Source organism: Quercus suber, unplaced genomic scaffold (genome assembly GCF_002906115.3).
Source record: "Quercus suber isolate HL8 unplaced genomic scaffold, Cork oak 2.0 scaffold_203, whole genome shotgun sequence".
Lineage (NCBI taxonomy): Eukaryota > Viridiplantae > Streptophyta > Magnoliopsida > Fagales > Fagaceae > Quercus > Quercus suber.
The window spans coordinates 1,067,304-1,085,310 of record NW_027069661.1 but is presented as its reverse complement, the minus strand read 5'-3'; the positions used below and the strand labels follow the sequence as shown (position 1 = coordinate 1,085,310).

General features: G+C 35.6%; 3 protein-coding genes across 5 annotated transcripts; 1 reads left to right on the top strand and 2 right to left on the bottom strand.

Annotated features, from left to right (window-relative positions):
* Nucleotides 1-394: 394 nt before the first annotated feature.
* Nucleotides 395-8,892, bottom strand: LOC111994754 (vicilin Jug r 6.0101-like). The gene is given in 6 exon segments (XM_024026639.2): nucleotides 395-734; nucleotides 2,231-2,369; nucleotides 2,371-2,553; nucleotides 4,586-4,770; nucleotides 4,821-4,832; nucleotides 8,691-8,892. Coding segments are annotated over 6 exon segments (843 nt in total). The 3' UTR covers nucleotides 395-612.
* Nucleotides 8,893-10,456: 1,564 nt separating this feature from the next.
* On the bottom strand, nucleotides 10,457-12,218 carry LOC112009540 (non-specific lipid transfer protein GPI-anchored 16). Of its 2 annotated transcripts, XM_024042203.2 has the most exons (6): nucleotides 11,801-12,217; nucleotides 11,670-11,696; nucleotides 11,466-11,525; nucleotides 11,338-11,397; nucleotides 11,203-11,262; nucleotides 10,457-10,946 (listed from the first exon to the last, which is right to left on the bottom strand). In XM_024042203.2, the coding sequence occupies exons 1-6, from the start codon at nucleotides 12,132-12,134 to the stop codon at nucleotides 10,747-10,749; spliced, it is 741 nt and encodes a 246-aa protein (XP_023897971.2). In that variant the 5' UTR covers nucleotides 12,135-12,217; the 3' UTR covers nucleotides 10,457-10,746. The 2 variants fall into 2 exon arrangements, with proteins under 2 accessions (XP_023897971.2, XP_065635341.1); XM_065779269.1 differs by lacking the exon at nucleotides 11,338-11,397 and having other exon boundaries at nucleotides 11,801-12,218.
* A 674-nt stretch (nucleotides 12,219-12,892) lies between these two features.
* Nucleotides 12,893-17,164, top strand: LOC111994757 (non-specific lipid transfer protein GPI-anchored 5-like). 2 transcript variants are annotated; one of them, XM_065779267.1, is made up of 5 exons: nucleotides 12,897-13,320; nucleotides 13,542-13,637; nucleotides 16,320-16,462; nucleotides 16,570-16,614; nucleotides 16,800-17,164. In XM_065779267.1, the coding sequence occupies exons 1-5, from the start codon at nucleotides 13,002-13,004 to the stop codon at nucleotides 16,863-16,865; spliced, it is 669 nt and encodes a 222-aa protein (XP_065635339.1). In that variant the 5' UTR covers nucleotides 12,897-13,001; the 3' UTR covers nucleotides 16,866-17,164. The 2 variants fall into 2 exon arrangements, with proteins under 2 accessions (XP_065635340.1, XP_065635339.1); XM_065779268.1 differs by lacking the exons at nucleotides 16,570-16,614; nucleotides 16,800-17,164 and having other exon boundaries at nucleotides 12,893-13,320; nucleotides 16,150-16,456.
* Nucleotides 17,165-18,007: the final 843 nt, after the last annotated feature.

The window sequence follows — 18,007 nt, the reverse complement described above, 5'->3', positions numbered from 1 at the left end:
GTTTCAATTCTATTCACCTTCTTAACTCCCAAAATCCCCAATATCAGTTGTTTCTAACTGTCTGAAGTATTGCTACTAAAATAAGCTATTATAATTTTCAAATAATATAAAATCATGTGTATTAATAGCTATTATAATTTTCAAATAATACAGAATCATAGTAAACTTCCTTATTATTATTATTATTATTATTTTTAGAAGATAGCAAACTCCCTTGTTCATTGCAAGAGTTGCTAACTCATGTTTGAGGGAGAGACTAAAATTTTAAAATATCTTAACCTAGACACGGACGAGGAATATAATACAATTTGGATAGAAGCATCCGTGTCTTTGAGCTTGCAAGATAGTCAGTCACCAGGAGAGGGAGAACACAGAAATAAAATCCAAACTCCTCCTTTTTATTAAGTAGATGTGTCTCTTATTCAAGGTTAGTACTCCAGCATAAATTTACACCATTGCTCATATACTCAAGCATATTTTTACATCATTGCACATACTCAGCATATATCATACATATAAGGAAACCACAAAACCCTAAAACCCTCCTTAAAAGCTCTTATTATATAGCCACTTCCCACACCAACTTTCGACCCCCCATGCAATCCTCCTTACTCAAAAAGCACGAACATATTCCTCTTCTCGTTCCTTTGGCCCTTGGAAAAATAATTCCCCATCTTGCAGGTTGAAGATCCTTTCCGCCTCCTTCTCTAACTTATTCATAACATTCCCTTTTCCTAGACAACCAAATAAGGAAGAAATTGACACACAACACAGAAATGTGACACATAACATTCCCAGAAATGTGACACATAACATTCCCTTTTTACCAATTATTTTTGTCAAGAGAGTAAAAAGTTAACTTAAGTCAATGCCAAATTTACAAATATGGGTGTCCAAATACAAATTTCTAATCTCCTTAGGTAAGAATAGGCGCCTTTCATCAAGGTGACCCGTACAATATTGACTAAGAGAAATCTATGAATATCTGATGAATATATCACATGAGAATTGGAAAGTGAAAAGGATACTTCTAAAATTGAAGTACACTCTTTATTCATTAGAATTTAGGAGTACTTTTCTTGTAACTTGATAAGGTATTTTGCTTGTATAGCACTAGAGGGATGCCATAAGACTTGTGTCTAAGACTTAAACTTAGGACTAGGGATGGCCGTACCCACTACGTAATGGATATCCAACCCTACCCGATCCAAATGTTCCGGGTAATACCCGGTTCCTCATGGGTAGAGCTTCACTGGGTAGGGTATGGATATTACCTGAATTGTTCGGGTTGGGAATGGATATTATCCAAACCCAACCCGTATTTAAAAAAAAAAAAAAAAAAACCTCTCTCACTGAACGAAAACCTCAAAAAATAACAGATAAATTAAAATCAAAATTATGCAAAATGAAAGAAACAAACCTTGCGGTCGAGAGTGGGGTCCAAGCCGATCGAAGATCTGATTTCCCATTTGTCTATATCAGCATCTTTGCCTCTAAATGACTGATTGGACTATTTATCTGCGTCATCGTTTTGGTCATCGAGCTCTCTACGAAGCTTTCTTTGCGAAGCTCTTTGGTCTTTCTTAAAGCACTCGTCGAACACCAATGAGCACAGCGTGTCATTGCGATCGTGTGTGTCGTTAGTATCTCGCCTCCATTCTCGTTGCTCGACCTTGCCGTTGGTGAGTGACCACGGCGATGATTTCAAGGATGCGAGGGATCAACTCAGGCTCGGAAGCTATCGTCTATAGATTCTGAGGACGCCATTGAAGGAGAAGGAGAATTTTTGAGGTTTTCGTTCGGTGTGTATTGTGTTTTTAAGTAAAATGTTTTGGATTTAAAAAAAAAATTAAATTAAATGGGTTTTGGGTAGGGTATGGATATATATCCATGGATAATATATCCGGGTAAGATTTGGGTATGGATACTAATGAATATTGATATTTGGGCATCCATGGGCAAACTTTTCGAGTAGGGTATGGGTATACCCAATCCATACCCTACCCATGGCCATCCCTACTTAAGACTCCACATGTATAAGGCCAAAACTACTGGACAACCCCTGGTATATATTCTAGTCTATTTATTCATGAGAAGTACCTTGCTTGTAAATTAATACAATATTTTGCTTCTACAGTGCATGAAGCTCCTACAGAGTAACATTACACAGTTTTCTCATTATATTTTAAATAGAAAGCGATACGGTGGATCAAGGGAAAGACAAATATACCTGCAAGATGGTACCTAATGTTTCCTTTGGCATTGATCTCGAAGCAAACGACTTTCAGGTCATTAATCCGTGAAGCAATGAATGCAAAAGGATGGCTATCCGGAGTTACAAACACCACACCGAGTCTTAACTCTCAAGGCACCGCTGACCTTCCAGTATCTTGTGCTACTGTTTCTTGGTCCAGAGCTTCCCTTGCCACCTCTTTGCCCTCTTGATCTAGAGGAAGAAAGATGAGGGCATGCCATCTCGATGTATCCTTCACCTTCAACTATGACAGAGATCTTTGTCGCCTTTGAGTAGTAAACAGGACCAACCATAGATCCCTATAGTTCAAATATTTTACAAAAACATGTATATGTATACATCAAGAAAGGAATTAGTAGAAAGTAAATATTTTTAAATGAAATGGAAAGGAAAAAAAAAATTCCTTTAGAAAAAATAGAAATGGAAAGTAACGTAATTATATTAGTACTTCAATGACATCACCTATATAATAACTCTATATAATAATCATATGAGTTGTTTAATCACTTAGAGTAACTACATTAGTTAGTGTATTTTACACATCTATTTTTATACTAAAAACCTACTTTTTCTATTTTACACATTCATTTTTACAAAACACCAACATCAGTTTATCTATTCTGTCATATCTTTTACTTAAATAATCAATTTTCTCAATTTTTTATTATATCTCTCAACTACCCCCATTACATACGCGTGCTCTCTCTCTCTCTCTCTCTCTCTACCCATTTTTTCTGATTTGTTGCTCTCTCTCTATACCCATCTCTCTACCTCTCTCTATACCCATTTCTGAACACAGATCAACTCTCCCTCTCGGTCTAATCCACAGCATCTTGGTCATAAGCACCAATCCACAGCTCTAATTAGGCAAGACCCGATCAAGCACCAATCCACAAGCATCGATTAGATCCGACTGAATCAGATTTGACCGAGATATCCCTAGCTCCGATCCCAGACTTCTTCATCGACCGATCCACGAACCAAGCTCTACAACCCTCTTACCGGTCCAACCTCTCAGGTCTTTTTCTCAACCTATCAACCCAGATCATTTCTTCACCGGCCGATCCACGAACCAAGCTCCACAAACCTCTTATCGATCCAACCTCCCAGGTCTTTTTCTTGACCCTTCGACCCAAATCACTTCTTTGCCGGCCGACCCATCGACCCAGATCACTTCTTCACCGGACGATCCACGAACCAAGCTCCACAAACCTCTTACCGATCCAACCTTTCAGGTTTTTTTCTCGACCTATTGACCCAGATCACTTCTTCACCAGCCGACCCATCGACCTAGATCACTTCTTCACCAGCCGATCCATGAACCAAGCTCCACAAACCTCTTATCGATCCAACCTCTTGGGTCTTTTTCTTGACCCATCGACCCAGATCACTTCTTCACCGGCCGACTCATCGACCCAGATCACTTCTTCACCAGCCGATCCACGAACCAAGCTCCATAACCCTCTTACCAATCCAACCTCCTGGGTCTTTTTCCCGACCCATCGACCTAGATTGCTTGCCATTAACAACAACTACAATAGCAACCACAACCACATACAATAATCGAAAAAAGAACTGTGTGGGTTTGTCTGTGTGTGGGTGTGTTTCTGTGTTGATTTGTCTGTGTGGATGTGTTTGTATGCATTTGAGGAAAAATTAGATAAGGAGACTGAGTTCGCTGTGCACGGAGAAGAGAGAGAAAAAAAAAGGTATGAACAGAAATTAATAAAATAATAAATACACGAGCTACAGTGATCGTGCATATATGCACGGTTACTGTAGCATTTGTATAATTGTGCATAACTTTACACAACTTTATACCCATTAATGTGAGTGTGTTTTTGGCCAAAATGTGTAAAATGAAGGTATTTTTGTATTATAGAAAAGTATCCACCAACTGATGTGGATGCTCTTATATATCAATCATATGATTGTTAAACAATCATTTAACAACACAAGTGATTAAAATATATACATGTGTAGATTGAAGGGAAACGTGAGTAAAATATTAAAAATGTGAAGATTGAAGGGAAACATGAGTAAAATATTAAAAATCAATTATATAATCATATAAATGATTGATAACTTCTTGTTTGTTGTGTAATATATTGATTCATAATCAACTTTTTGTTTGTTTGTGTAATATATTGATATATAATGAGGTGTTAGCGTTGGACTGATGTGATATAAAAAAAAAGTAAAATGATATTCCAATTAAGATTTTCACTTAAACAATTTTTTTTAAAAAAAATTGTATTTTTAATATTTGATCTTTAAATATAGATCGGGATAAAAATACATTTGAAAATAGAATAGGAGATTTTTTATTACTCTGGTGATGTTAGCAAAGGCAACAGAAAGGTCGAGGTATTGTAGCTGCTTGTAATCGTTGGGTAGGGCTTCGTAGAGACTGCCATATTGGTTCGACTTAGATGGCTGTTTGTTGAAAAGATTGTATGGAGCGCTTGGAAAGCTACCAAAAGGCCAAATGCCAGCTGAACCTTGCTTCCTTTCCTCTGCTTAAGGCGAGCAGCAGCCGACTTCCTCACTATAGCCCTCTGCCTACCTGTGTCCATCTCTGAAAAAGGTGACAGAAGATATTAGAAAAATAGGGACAGACTAAAATGAATTGATAGAAAGATAAATGGATGGAAAGAAAAAAATTACGTTGGCGAAAGAAAGTGTCCAATAATCGAGCTTCAACCGTTGGCTCTGGACTACCGCAGAAAGCGTGGAGAGTATCAAGGGTGACCAGGTCCTTCCACTTTCTCTGCTCAAGCGGGATCACCCAAACTTGCCTAAGGAAGCTCTCATGTTTGTCATTTATTTGTGGATGGACTTGAGTTGAAAACAAAAAGCAATAGGTAAGTTACATAACTAAAACTAACGGGGTAAGATGAGATAGACATCAACAGCTCACTTGATTCTCTTAAAATACCCCAGGAGTTATCAAACCCATTGGGCATACTATCCTACTCCTTAGGTTTGCACACCAAGTCCGTCCCCTAGACAAAGAAATACCTATTCTTCCAACTCCTATTAGAGTCAGGCATATCTGACACCAACCTAAACAACGGCTTTCTTGCCAAGAAGTGGTAAATACCCTTCGACGAGTATATATGCTGAGGCTTGTAGCAATAAAAGAACTTATCAAGGGTAAAACGACGTTTGCCACCACTCAACTGACCCTATATCACCTTGGCCACAATAAATATCCTCCAGGCATTAGGGGCGAGTTAACTAACGGATAGACCCAGATAATTGGTGAGCTGAAGGTGTAGCTCCGTCAGCGGCAACCTTAGTCCTATGGTAAACATGGCATCATACATGCCAACGTCCGTTGTCTTACCCAAATAGCACTTCTCAAACTTCCTTGGCAACTAAAGAGGGATATGTTCAGGAATTTGGTAACGGTCACAAAGGGTGTTGAAGACCTTCAGGGACATGGTCGGGTATAAATCATTCACCGTCCATATCATAGGAAGGATGAAGGGCCTATGATTGCTACTGTCTACCTAACTTATGGCCTCGTCACCTTCCCTATGATCCCTCTCATCACCGTTGCCTTTTTCTTTGCCCTTGTCTCCCTCCTCTTCCTTTTCCTCTTCCTCCTCCTTATCCTCCTCTTCTCCTTCCTCCTCAACCCCTTCGTACTCCTTCTTTTCCTCCTAGGAAAGGGAGTGAACAGACGGATCCTTTTTTGGGGACCATGTTAAATCCTCTACGGGCTTGTGTGACGGATAAATTTCGTTGTAGCCTGCACCCTCATAGACTGACGACGACTGTTCACTCGTCGCTTCTCTATCACCTGACATCTATTCACCTACAAGCGACAGATGTATTCAAAGAACCTATTTGACGGGTCTTTAAAAAACAATGACCAGCTAGAAAAGCAATAAAATGGGATAAAGTGAAGGAGACTTACAAAGGGAGTTATGGTTACTCGTTAGTCCAAGTGAACTGATTGCTTATTGGTTAAAACAACGAATGAATGTAGTGACAGAATAGCTTAAGATCAACTTAGGATCACAGCTCTTAAGAATTGAAAATAAAGTAAAAGGAAAAACTGAGGGAGGAAGAACTATTTATAGAGTAAAGGAGCGCAGTATACGAAGCTACGCTTCTGATTAGAAACGAGACCAATCAAAAAGTGGCACGTGTCATCTAGCATTCATTCTAAGAGATACCTACCCCATTAATGACACACTCTTCAATAAAGCAATTAATGCTCATAAAAGCCCTTATTACTTTGAGACCTGTCGGTCATAGGCGATGGGACCACGGAGTAGGGGGCAGCTTATAAGGATATTTTTGGTAATAAAATTGGGACTTGTAAACAAACAGAGGCCGTCAAGGAGAAGGCTGACGGCTTCAAATGAGCCATCAACCCCATAGAAACCATGGGCTTCCTAAGGAACCAACGGCCATAAGGATAGATCAAAGACAAAATTGATGGATGCGCCTCCCTGCCAGACTGACGGAGGATCCCCTAACTGACGGAAGACCCCTAATTGACGAAGAGGCATGTCAATGAGTCCTACGTGGCCTTACGTGGTCTACACACATATTCATATATGGAAACATCTTATGCATCACGCACAAAGATCCTACCACACGACTTTCACCTTCCCAGAATGGAAAGTATCCCTAAGATCTTGATAGCATTAACTCCACCATTCCCCATCAGGAAAATCCCCCTATTCTTGGGATTTAGGGCTCTTCCCCACTACTATATAAAAATGAGTCTTATTAATTAAATTTATAATGGAACCCACAATTCATTTTAGGGGAAAAGTAGGTATTTATGGTCATTTAGAATATCATATAATTTTCTATAATATAGACAGTCAAGCACATTGTAATAGTATTTTACCTATCATCAAGAGTGGATATCATAAGCTGAAACTCTTTAATAATAATAATAATAATAATAATAATAATAATAATAATAATAATAATAGCATCAGGAATCTTTTTACATAATAAAATGAGCTATAAGTCTAAGAAAAAAAAAAAAAAAAAAAGAGCTATCTTATTAATCTATTACAGTGGAAGTTTAATTAATAAACCATAATATGATGTCAAATGCCTTAAAATTTTTAATAGGCTTCAACTTGGTGCTTCTATATCTAAACTTAAAAATCATAAAAAGATTCAATTAAAGTATATTATGCTTCGATATAACACTTTAAATATATAATACTTCTAACCTATTTAAAATTATTTTAATTAGATTCATCTAAAACTGCTTCTAATTTTATATTAAAAATCTATTTGAAACCATTTTTAATCCATATTTTCTTATAAAAACTTATTATTAGTTCAAATATAAATTTAAATAAATAATTTGCATGTTCTAAAAAATTGGTTGTTCATTTTCAATATAAGTTAGTAATGACTCAATTTTTATAACTTTATTGAAAAATAAAATAAATTTATTTCATCCCAATAACAAAATTAAGTTGGTTTTTTTCTTTTGAGAATAATAAAATAAAGTTAAAAAGTAACAAAATATCTACTTGTTTTTTTTTCCTCAAAAAAATAATAATAATCAAGATTGAAGAACTTTCATACTGTACCAAATAATATCTATATAAGGCCTTTTCAAAAGTTACAAAAATGTAAAATCTACCCTCAGTAATATTCAACTTAAGGGGGAATTTTTAATTTACACTTAATTATATTTATTTTTAAATATATTTATGTATGAGATTACAAGCCAGTTCATAAGATTGATAATGTTAATAACACATTGGATGACAATATAGCAATCTCTTTAGAGAAATAAAATATAAAAAGATCACAATTAACAGAATGTCATACGTATTATAAATTGCAAAATGAATACATTAGGATTGGAATGAATGTCTTAAATTAAACAGCACAACTTAATTTATCGCACAATTCATCTCCCTCTATTCCTTTGAGTAAGACTTTGTGCTTCCGTTCATTTGCTCAGGGTAGATTGGTGTTAAGTTTTTCTGCACAAAGAACAAACGCATATTAAGGCCGATTTGTATGGTGTCCAAAAATTCCATAGGATTAGGGGGTTTTCATGGAAAAGAATTGGAAAGAAACAAATTAAAAGAGGACCTTGTCTTTGTTTAGTCTATAGAACAATTTTTTTTTTTCACAAGCATTGAGGTAGTAAGTTGTCAATTATATTGTAGACAAAAATCTGGTGTCACTAAGTTACTAAGGCCGGTTTGTATGGCGTCCAAAAATTCAATAGGATTAATGGGGTTTTCATGGAAAAAATGGAAAGAAACAAATTAAAAGAGGGCCTTGTATTTGTTTAGTCTATAGCACAATTTTTTTCATAATTTTTTTTTTCAAAAGCATTGAGGTGGTAAGTTGTCAATTGTAGACAAAAAACTGGTGTCACTAAGCTATGAAAAATTTGGTGCTCGTAACATTATTCATTTCTAAAACTTACCAGCAAGCTCTTTTTCAGCACAATCATTGTCACACTTCATTTCACAGAAGCTGTTACCATTGCGATTAAGCAAGCATCCTTTGTGGCATTTGCTGAAGCATCCCTTGAACATGTCCTCCTCAGCAGCTTTAGCCGCTTGAAGGCTGAACGCTGCAACGGCAACAATGCACATGAGAAACACTGCAACGAACTTGTTGGCCATTCTCTTAATTTACTTATGTGTATGTGTGTTAAATTTTTTTTTATTTTTTATTTTTCTATGCTTGCCTTTTCCTTTTTTTTTTTTTCAGCGTTCCATTGACAATGGCTTAGAGGTTATATATAAGGGGCTTGTAGGGCTGTCGTTATTTTGGATACTTCCTAGAATTATGGGATGATTTGTGATTAAAAGTATGGTTGATGTATAGGATTTGCTAAACTTGGGTTGGTGAATGATTCAACTTTGTCCAATTTTAGCGTTTGCTTAAGAAATCATTGGAAAATCGGTCTTTACGCATCTTTGGTTGCAACCACTTGTAACCAAATCTCTCTCTCACACACAAGTGTGCACAATGATAAATAAGTTCTTTTATGACCACAATTTTTATGCCACAGCTTTTATCACAGCTTTAATGTGGTAGTGAGTAGTTGCCCATCACTTCGGAGTTGTGGCAAAAAGTTGTGCTACAAAAAGCTATGTACACATATTTTCTTAAGATAAATTAGACTCGTGGAAGGAACCCTTGTGAAATGGCATGTGTGTCCACAAGAACTAAGAGCATGCTTAGCAGCTCTACTGGGACTTGCAGTTGCAGCTTCTTCTTTTGACTGCAAGATAGAACTTCATTGATATAAAAACCGTATGAATAAAAGGGAAATCTCCCAGACAAACAAACGTGGGGTATCCATATTTACAATCCACAGTGGCATGCAAAGCTCTGTTCTGGATGTGTTTGTTTACCCTCAAAGCAGGAACAATTCCTCGCATTCCAGATGGCCCATGCACGCAGTGGACACCACACCAATATATGTTTTTTTTAGAACTATGAAGTTTAAATTTACCATTTTCTAACAGTTTAAAATTTTAAAACTTTCCGAGCATTTTAGGTCAATAATCACCAACTTACTGTATACATTCATCTACACTATTTTCTAACAGTTTAAACTTTTGAGACTGTATTAGCATTTTAGGTTAATAGTCACAAACTTACCATGTGCATTCATTTACGTGGGAAGAATGTTGTTGCACACCCTCCATGTGAAGACTTTAAGCTTATTTGAAACATCTAACTTCCACAATTCTGATTAGGATATCTAGAAGTTGTTGAGATTGGTATGAAAATTTTGTTGTGGGACTTGGCCATCTAATTATTGTTGACTTTTAACATCTTGAATATGTTGTGTGGGTACCATCTAATTATATGAGCAAAGCTTCCATCAACTACTCCATTGTATTGGATGGGGATAACACAGTCATTTTTAAATACATGACGTGCCTATGTGCATGGATTTTCAGCTCACGAGAACACGCAATCCAAACTCTCCATGCATTGAATGTACCTTCATGGATGAAGCGAGTTGGTGGACGTCCCAACCTGGAGGACTATTGCTTAGAAGTTGAATGCATGAATGGTTATTGATCAAAGAAAGACATGCTAAAGAACAAATAAACATGAAAGATCTAAGTAAAGGGATATGGAGTAAGTGACTATTGGTGGTACTGGTCTGAAATTGAGCTTGTTAATAAATGAGATGTAAAACCTAATGATGTGAATAACTCAACATGATATTGGAAATTTGATGCGCCATTGAATGTTATTATAAATGGATCTCAAATATGATACCCATTTCAGTAATACATCAAACAACCAAAGATACTTGACATCCAATGGCCCTCATGGAGCTCCAAACAAATCTAAAACAAGTATATTCTCAACCCTGAGAAACAGAGTCAAATATTTATAGAAGGAAGGACTACAAAAACAAAATAGGAAGCAACTTTAGTAGTTTTTTTTTTTTTTTTTTTTTTTTTTTTTTTTTTTTTTTTTTGTTTTTTTGAGATAGAACTTAGCAGTACTCAAAACACCATAATTCCAACAAGTAGTGCTAGGAGAGGTGCTGGGGAAACGTAAGATGAAGCAGATGCTGGTGGGGTCAGCACAGGTCGAATTCCTGGATTTGTTGTGGGTGCTTTTGTTTCCACTGGTGGAGATGCTGGTGTCAATTGCAGAGTTGTGTCAGATTGTGGTGCTGGAGCTAGTGCCACTGCCTTAGAAGCTGTCCAACAAAAAATTTAAATGAAAAAAAGTTTAGGTATCAAGCAAGATTACACATGACTGATCCTGATTAGTCTACTAAGTATTCATAGCCAACCCTAAAAATTTGTGACTAACGTTTAATTGTTGTGTTGTAGTTAAGGAATCAAGCATAACAATATTGGCGAATTTGTTTCCCATTCTAGTTTCAGAGATATATATTATAACAATACTGTTTTAGTGAAACGAATATTATTGAAATTTCAGAACAGAATTACCTCGTGGACTCAAAGGAGAAGCAGCTATAGGTGAGGGACTTGGTACATGTGAGATAGGACCTGTCAAGAAAGTTCACATTGCTTACTGTAAGCACAAATCACAAATGTAGACGAATTGAAATATAAGACAGTTACCTCGTGGACTCAAAGGAGAAGCAGCTTTAGGTGAGGGACTTGGTACATGTGAAATAGGACCTGTCAAGAAAGTTCACATTGCTTATTGTAAGCACAAATGTAGATGAATTGAAATTTAAGACAGTTACCCCGTGGACTCAAAGGAGAAGCAGCTATAGGTGAGGGACTTGGTCCAAGTGAGACAGTACCTGTCACGAAAGCTCACATTGTTTAAAGTAAGCACAAATGTAGATGTGAAATTTGTGTTTTACATGCTTCTTTGCCATTGGATTTTTCAATTTTATGTATCTATGTATAGAAATATATAATAAATCATAGGACTTTTTTAGTACCCGGAGCTGGTAGTGGTGCACTGGAGGCTGCAAAATGCAATGAATTGCACCATCAGATATCTTTCACATTTCAAATGAACTCTAAGCGTCATTAAAAAGTTCAAATTCAGATAAGATAATGTGATTCACACCTTTGCATTGTACGGGCACGGCCATGTTACATGCTTGTGGAAGGGAAAGTGCTAGAGTTCGGTTTATAGGGAGTTGAACAGGCACATTGGCGGTTAGTACGAGACAAGCACAATCCACACTCGTGCTGGTGAGTGACTGCAAGGAACTGCAACAGTCAGATGTTGGTGATGAACCATTATTGCTACTTCCAGTAATGAAATTAAAACATGGGGTAAAGCTATTGATCATTGATGTTGTACATGGTGTCCTAATCTGCCCTTTAACTAATATTGCTGAAATGACTAAAAGAGTTGCTGATATTGCAACAAGTCTAGAACCCTTGATAGTCTCCATGAGTTCTAGGAATAAATCAACTACAAATGGTCTTCAGTCTGCAATCTGTGAAGAAATCGTTTGGTTTGGCTTTGGTTATTAATGAGGTGTTTTATACATATAGGGTCTAGGAAATTTGGAGGGAAAAAACAGGTAGATTTGACATGGGTTTTGGAGTTGAACTACTCTTAACTAATACTCATGAGTGAAGGAATCCTTATATTTCTAGTTAGGTAGGTTTGACATGTCAGATATATAACTTTTTGTTTTTATTTTTGGCCAACAGGAAGTTATAATTTTTTATTTTTCCATTTAAATTTTGTTAATGACTCAAGTAATGATATCATAGTGCATAGTCGAACTTGGTCTGCAACCTTATGTGCTTGGACTTGCCGGGCATTTAACTTTGTATGGAAATCTGGATTATGAAATTGAAAGTGATGCAAAAAAAAGGTATTCATTAACAACTCTCCGTAGCAATAGGAAAAAAAAAAAAAATCCATTTTTTGATCACAGAGCTTGCAGGTGTTACTATTTGCTATTGAGTGGGTATATTGAGATGATTGATCCTAACTAATCTAAATTTAGATTTTAGTCATATTCTTACAAAGTTTTGTCCTTAAAAATGTCTAAATAATTGCATATTTTTCTTTAATGTCGAGAAGTTCTTAAGTTATCATGACAAGTACTCCTAGTTTAGTAAGAGTTGGTCACCCAAAAAATACCAATTCCTTTGTCCCTTCCAAACAAGTTTGCTATATAAAAATCTCATCCTTCCCTTATTTTCTCAACTAAAATCCATATCTAACTATCCTGAATATTGTTCACAGAGTTCATCTATCCTCACTTATAGACATTTCAGGCAGTCAAAAATTCCAACATTAGTAAATGGCTTTTAATGGAACTGAAAAGGGTCTAGTCCTAGTCCTTGTGGCCATGTTATGGAGTGGAGCCATGGCTCAGTCAGGTTGCACAAGTGTGCTCTCCAACCTGGCCCCATGCCTTAACTACATAACTGGAAACTCATCGACCCCATCATCATCATGTTGCTCACAGCTCTCTAATGTTGTTCAATCATCCCCACAGTGCCTTTGCACTGCCCTTAATGGTGGTGCTGCCTCATTGGGTATTAATATAAACAAAACTCGAGCTCTATCACTACCTAGTGCTTGTAATGTGCAAACTCCACCCATTAGCCAGTGTAAAGGTAAGCTCAAGTTTCACATATGCCTTATGCTTATGGATCATTGAATTAAGCCGATAATATATTATACACACATTTTTTGCATAAAATTGCATGATGTTATTGTTTAAAAGAACGAGTATTTTCTTATTAATCCTCGTAAAATGAATGTCAATTTTCATTTTGGTCCTTGCAAATTGTTTTTCCTTTTTTGTTTAACAACTCACTATACTATGGTGAAGCAGGTGCCAACGGAACTCCACCAGTTGGCTCTCCAGCAGATTCTTCTGATGAAGCACCTGCAGGGGCAACTACCACTTCAGCATCAGGCATTCCTTCAGGTATATATAGCATGATACATGTGTTCAAGTTTTGGTATATTTTTTCTCCAAAGAAGAAAAAGAAAAAGAAAGACATATTTAGGGAACAAGGTTCCATATTTAGCTTTCATTTGACATTGTGTCATGCACATATTGTCCAATTAGAAGAGTTCCATAGATAAAATATCCTATGTTATTGACACAATATGAAATTGTTATGTCCTGACTCTATAGGGATTTCCTGTTCTAGTTTTAGAATAACTCTTTGCCCACCTCGTTACGCTGTTAAAGATGATCCTTGCTTTTACTTGGAGGACTGTGCTTGTATTATTTAGTTTTATTATTTGATGCAATAATAAGGGCTTCTCTTTGGCTCTATTATTTGTTTAAAGACATTATCTTAACTAACCAGACCAGATATCAACCATCATGTTCCAACAAGATAAAAACAAAGCCATAAAATTATAAAAAAGAAGTTAGTTGCCAAGAAGGTGCAGGGACAAGAATTTTGGAGTTCACAATAATATCTTACAGTCATAAGATGGAATGGTTGAAAAATTCCAATTAAGCGCATAAGAATAAATTCAATGAGTCCCTTGGAAATTCAGCCAACATTTTTTTTTTTCCTTTCTGAAAGAATGAAATTCAGTTTATATTATACGTTTCAAGTCAGTGCAAAAGATGGACTATCCACCACAATATATAGCAACACTTCAAAACCAATATATCATTTTGTGAAATCATGAAATTTTTTGTACTGCCAAATCTGGAAATGGTCTAATTTTTATGATGGTTATGGCCTACTTTCTGAAATTTGTACCTTTGAGCAGAATCTTAAAATATAATCTTAAAAATCTCATTTCCATTGCATGCCTATTATACCATGTCTAACACTTCCATAATGTTAGTGATTAATGCCAACAAAAACTTGTGTAAACATACAAATTCAAAGTCATGTGCAGAAATCTTTTCTTGGAGTAAGCACCATGGAATTTCAAAACTGCAGAAATTGGAAACTTGGAAGGAATTCCAAACTGTGGACAGTATGTAGATGTTTTCAAAGCATCAAATACAAAAATAATAGTCTGCGTCAATAATTAACCATTGTGACTGAATTTTCAACTGAGAAAAAAACTAATACATTCAAGATTTCCCTGCAAAACTATGATATTGATGAGGGTTTGTTTCTAAAATGGTCTACTATTGAGTTTAGGTCTAATGTCCTCAGTGAAACAAAATACAGTGCTTCCTCCTTCCAAGACTTGAGACAGTTCTTTATCCAATCCTGGCATAGATTTAGATAATATTGGATATAGGAAATTCTCAAATTTTTAGAGTACAGACACGGGAAACAATATAAGAAAATCAAGGAAATGGCATATTTTTGCAACTATTTAAGGAAATGAGATCCCAAGTTAAGCATGATTTTCTGAGTGCTTTTGAGCATCATTGTCATGATATCCTTAATTAATGCTTTTATAACTATCATAACCGGCATAATATTGAATTCTGTTTGAATTGGGTTCTAGTGTTGCATGCTGTGACTGTCAAGCATAATATCCATGATACTAAAGGGCCATTTAACTTGGTCTTTCCTGTGTTAGTTGAAAAAGAGAAAAAAGTAATTCTACACACACAATCACACAATCATCTTGTTAGGTGGCAATTTGTTATGATTTTCACATAAACTCACCATCAACACAACTTTATTGTTTACCATTGACAACTTGTGACTTCAACAATTGTGGAAAAAATTGTGTAAGAAGTTGTGCCTCATTGAAAGTGGAAAAGATCAACATGCCATGTTGTAAAGAAGAGAAGGAGAAGGTATCTCATGCCTCAGATATATGTATCTTATTTCTCATTGTGTGTGGACTCCACACATACTATAAGAGAAAGGATGCTTATATCAAATGCATAAGATAGTTATTGAAACACTAAGTGATAGCTGAATATGAACCAGAATATTCAACCACCACCTCAATCAGGTTTTGTCATCCAATCACCAGAGTTTTTCAATTCTGAATAAAATTAAACAAGTTTGAACATAATCATGAGGATGGTCGGTGCTTCCCTAGATTATTCCTCGTTCTGACCTGCTCATACTGGACCATGGCCAAGCCTTTCAATTTGGACACGTATAGCTCATTAGATGTAGAAAACATAGCTCGTTGTACTCCTGAAATTTAGCATGTTTTTCCTGAATTATATTACATAAAAAGATGGTGGTAGAAATACATAAAGAGAAAGGCACAAATACACAAAAGCTAGCATACTCAAGAAGACTCAAAAGGTTGACTTTATTATTTTAATTTTATAAAGTTCCAAGGATTTAGTTGCTTTCCAAGAATCTGTTAAAAAGTAGGAAAAGTTGGTGACTCACATATAAGCCAGATGCCTCACTTATGTTCACAACATTCCCTTTATAAACCACATACAAAACTCAGAAAAGACACAAACAGGAGCTTCCTTCATTGCTTATTTGATCATAGACAATATTTTTGCCAGAAAATCTTATATTATCCAATGGCAGATAAAAGAATGCAGATGGTTCTAGCTTTTGTCCTTGTGGCAGCTCTATGTGGAGGATCAATGGCTCAACCAAGTTCAAGTTGCACCAATGTGATCATTAGCATGTCTCCATGCCTAAATTATATAACAGGAAACTCATTCACCCCCCTCTTCTTCCTGCTGTACATGCAGTGTGGTCAGGTCACAGCCACAGTGCCTGTGTGAGGTCCTTAATGGTGGTGCCTCATCTCTCGGTATCAACGTTAATCAGACTCAGGCTATGGTACTTCCTGGTGCTTGCAATGTCCAGACTCCCCCTATTAGCCAATGCAATGGTAAGAATAAAACCTTCAAACCAAAAATGCAATATGAATTTCAATCAAATATGGAAACTATTTACACTTAGGATGAACTTTCTAACACATTATCTGCAATTGGTCAGCTTCATCTCCAGCAAACTCTCCTGCAGGATCACCATCTTCTTCAGGTACAAAATTTGAGTCCAACTTACATTAGTTCCATACTGGAATAAAAATTGGTCCATTCTCATAATATTAGCAATATGTGCTGAATGTGAAACAACAAAAGTATGAAGCAGCTTAACCTATGAAATTTTGGATTTTATGGTCACATGTACATTAAAATTTTAGTCTTGTTATTTTATTGGTGCAGGAAATGGATCTAAGACAGTACCGTCAACTGGTGGGGACACATCAGATGGGAAAACTACCGAATTGACATCTTCTCTGCTTCTCTTCATAGTTTTCATAGCATCATATGCTTTGACTTTCACCATCATCTGAGCTATATTACTGTGTTTCTAATCTACTCTCACCATACATATATAGGAGTGTTGTAATCTTATATGATTTTTTGGTATGTTCCTTTGGTCAAAGGCAGCATATTATTATACTCTTATTTTTTTTTTCTTTCTTTTTTTTCGGAGTAGGATTCATTTTCTTCCCATTTTGGAATAAATTTTGTATGAATTTGGAGAAATCCATTGCATAAAATGGAAGTGAATAATTATTAATTTATTGTTGCGATAAATTTACATACACAATTTTCATTTTTTATAAGAGCTGCGATGATAAGTTGTGGATGATATAGACAAATAAAGTAATAATAATGGTAGATCCATGTGAAAATCAATAACAATTTGTTATCTCAATAAATTGTAAAAAAAATAAAAAAATTGTGTCTTTAACATTACTTGGTTTGTTAAGAGGTCAAATTTAAAATACTGCATCAAACTTTCTGATTAAGATTCTCAAGAAAATAATAATAAAATAAACTCATCCAAAAGTTACAAAAAGAAAAAGGAAAAAAAAAGAAAAAAAAAAAAGAGAAAGGGTTCAATGATGATAGATGCATTGACCTATATCAGAAGCTCCCGGCAAGGACAATATTATCCCAACATAAAATATTATACAGCAAAAAAGGGAAACCATATCAGCAAGCAACCTCAAAATCAGGGAAGTTTGACCCGCAAACCATTGCTGGTTAAGGTCTTGTTCTTTTAGGATTTGTTGGTCTTTTAGACTTAATTTTATTTAATTCTTTCACTTACACGCATACTTGATGTAAGGTCCAATTCCTAGTCAAACAAAATGACCTTCCAAATGGCCCTTTAACCACGTCTTAATGTCTTATTAATCATTGAAAAATAGCCCTACAACTCCTCAAAATGTTGACATTATTAATTATTGGCAAACATTATTTTTGTCGATTTATTTTACTATTCAGCTTATTTTTGCTATTATTCATGAGTTCTACTGCACTTTTTGATACAATTTTTGGATCCCATTATACTATTTTAGGTAATTTAAATTTTCCTTTATTTACCATACTTCCAATAAAAAGTTTTCAATTTCAACAAA

Coding starts and splice junctions, on each gene's coding strand:
- LOC112009540 (XM_024042203.2), bottom strand. CDS start 12,134: ATGGAGACTATCAAGGGTTCTAGACTTGTTGCAATATCAGCAACTCTT. Junction 11,697..11,800: donor CGTGCCCGTACAATGCAAAG/GTGTGAATCACA, acceptor TGCATTTTGCAG/CCTCCAGTGCACCACTACCA. Junction 11,398..11,465: donor TTCTCCTTTGAGTCCACGGG/GTAACTGTCTTA, acceptor CTTTCTTGACAG/GTCCTATTTCACATGTACCA.
- LOC111994757 (XM_065779267.1), top strand. CDS start 13,002: ATGGCTTTTAATGGAACTGAAAAGGGTCTAGTCCTAGTCCTTGTGGCC. Junction 13,638..16,319: donor AGCATCAGGCATTCCTTCAG/GTATATATAGCA, acceptor CTGTACATGCAG/TGTGGTCAGGTCACAGCCAC. Junction 16,463..16,569: donor CCCTATTAGCCAATGCAATG/GTAAGAATAAAA, acceptor GCAATTGGTCAG/CTTCATCTCCAGCAAACTCT.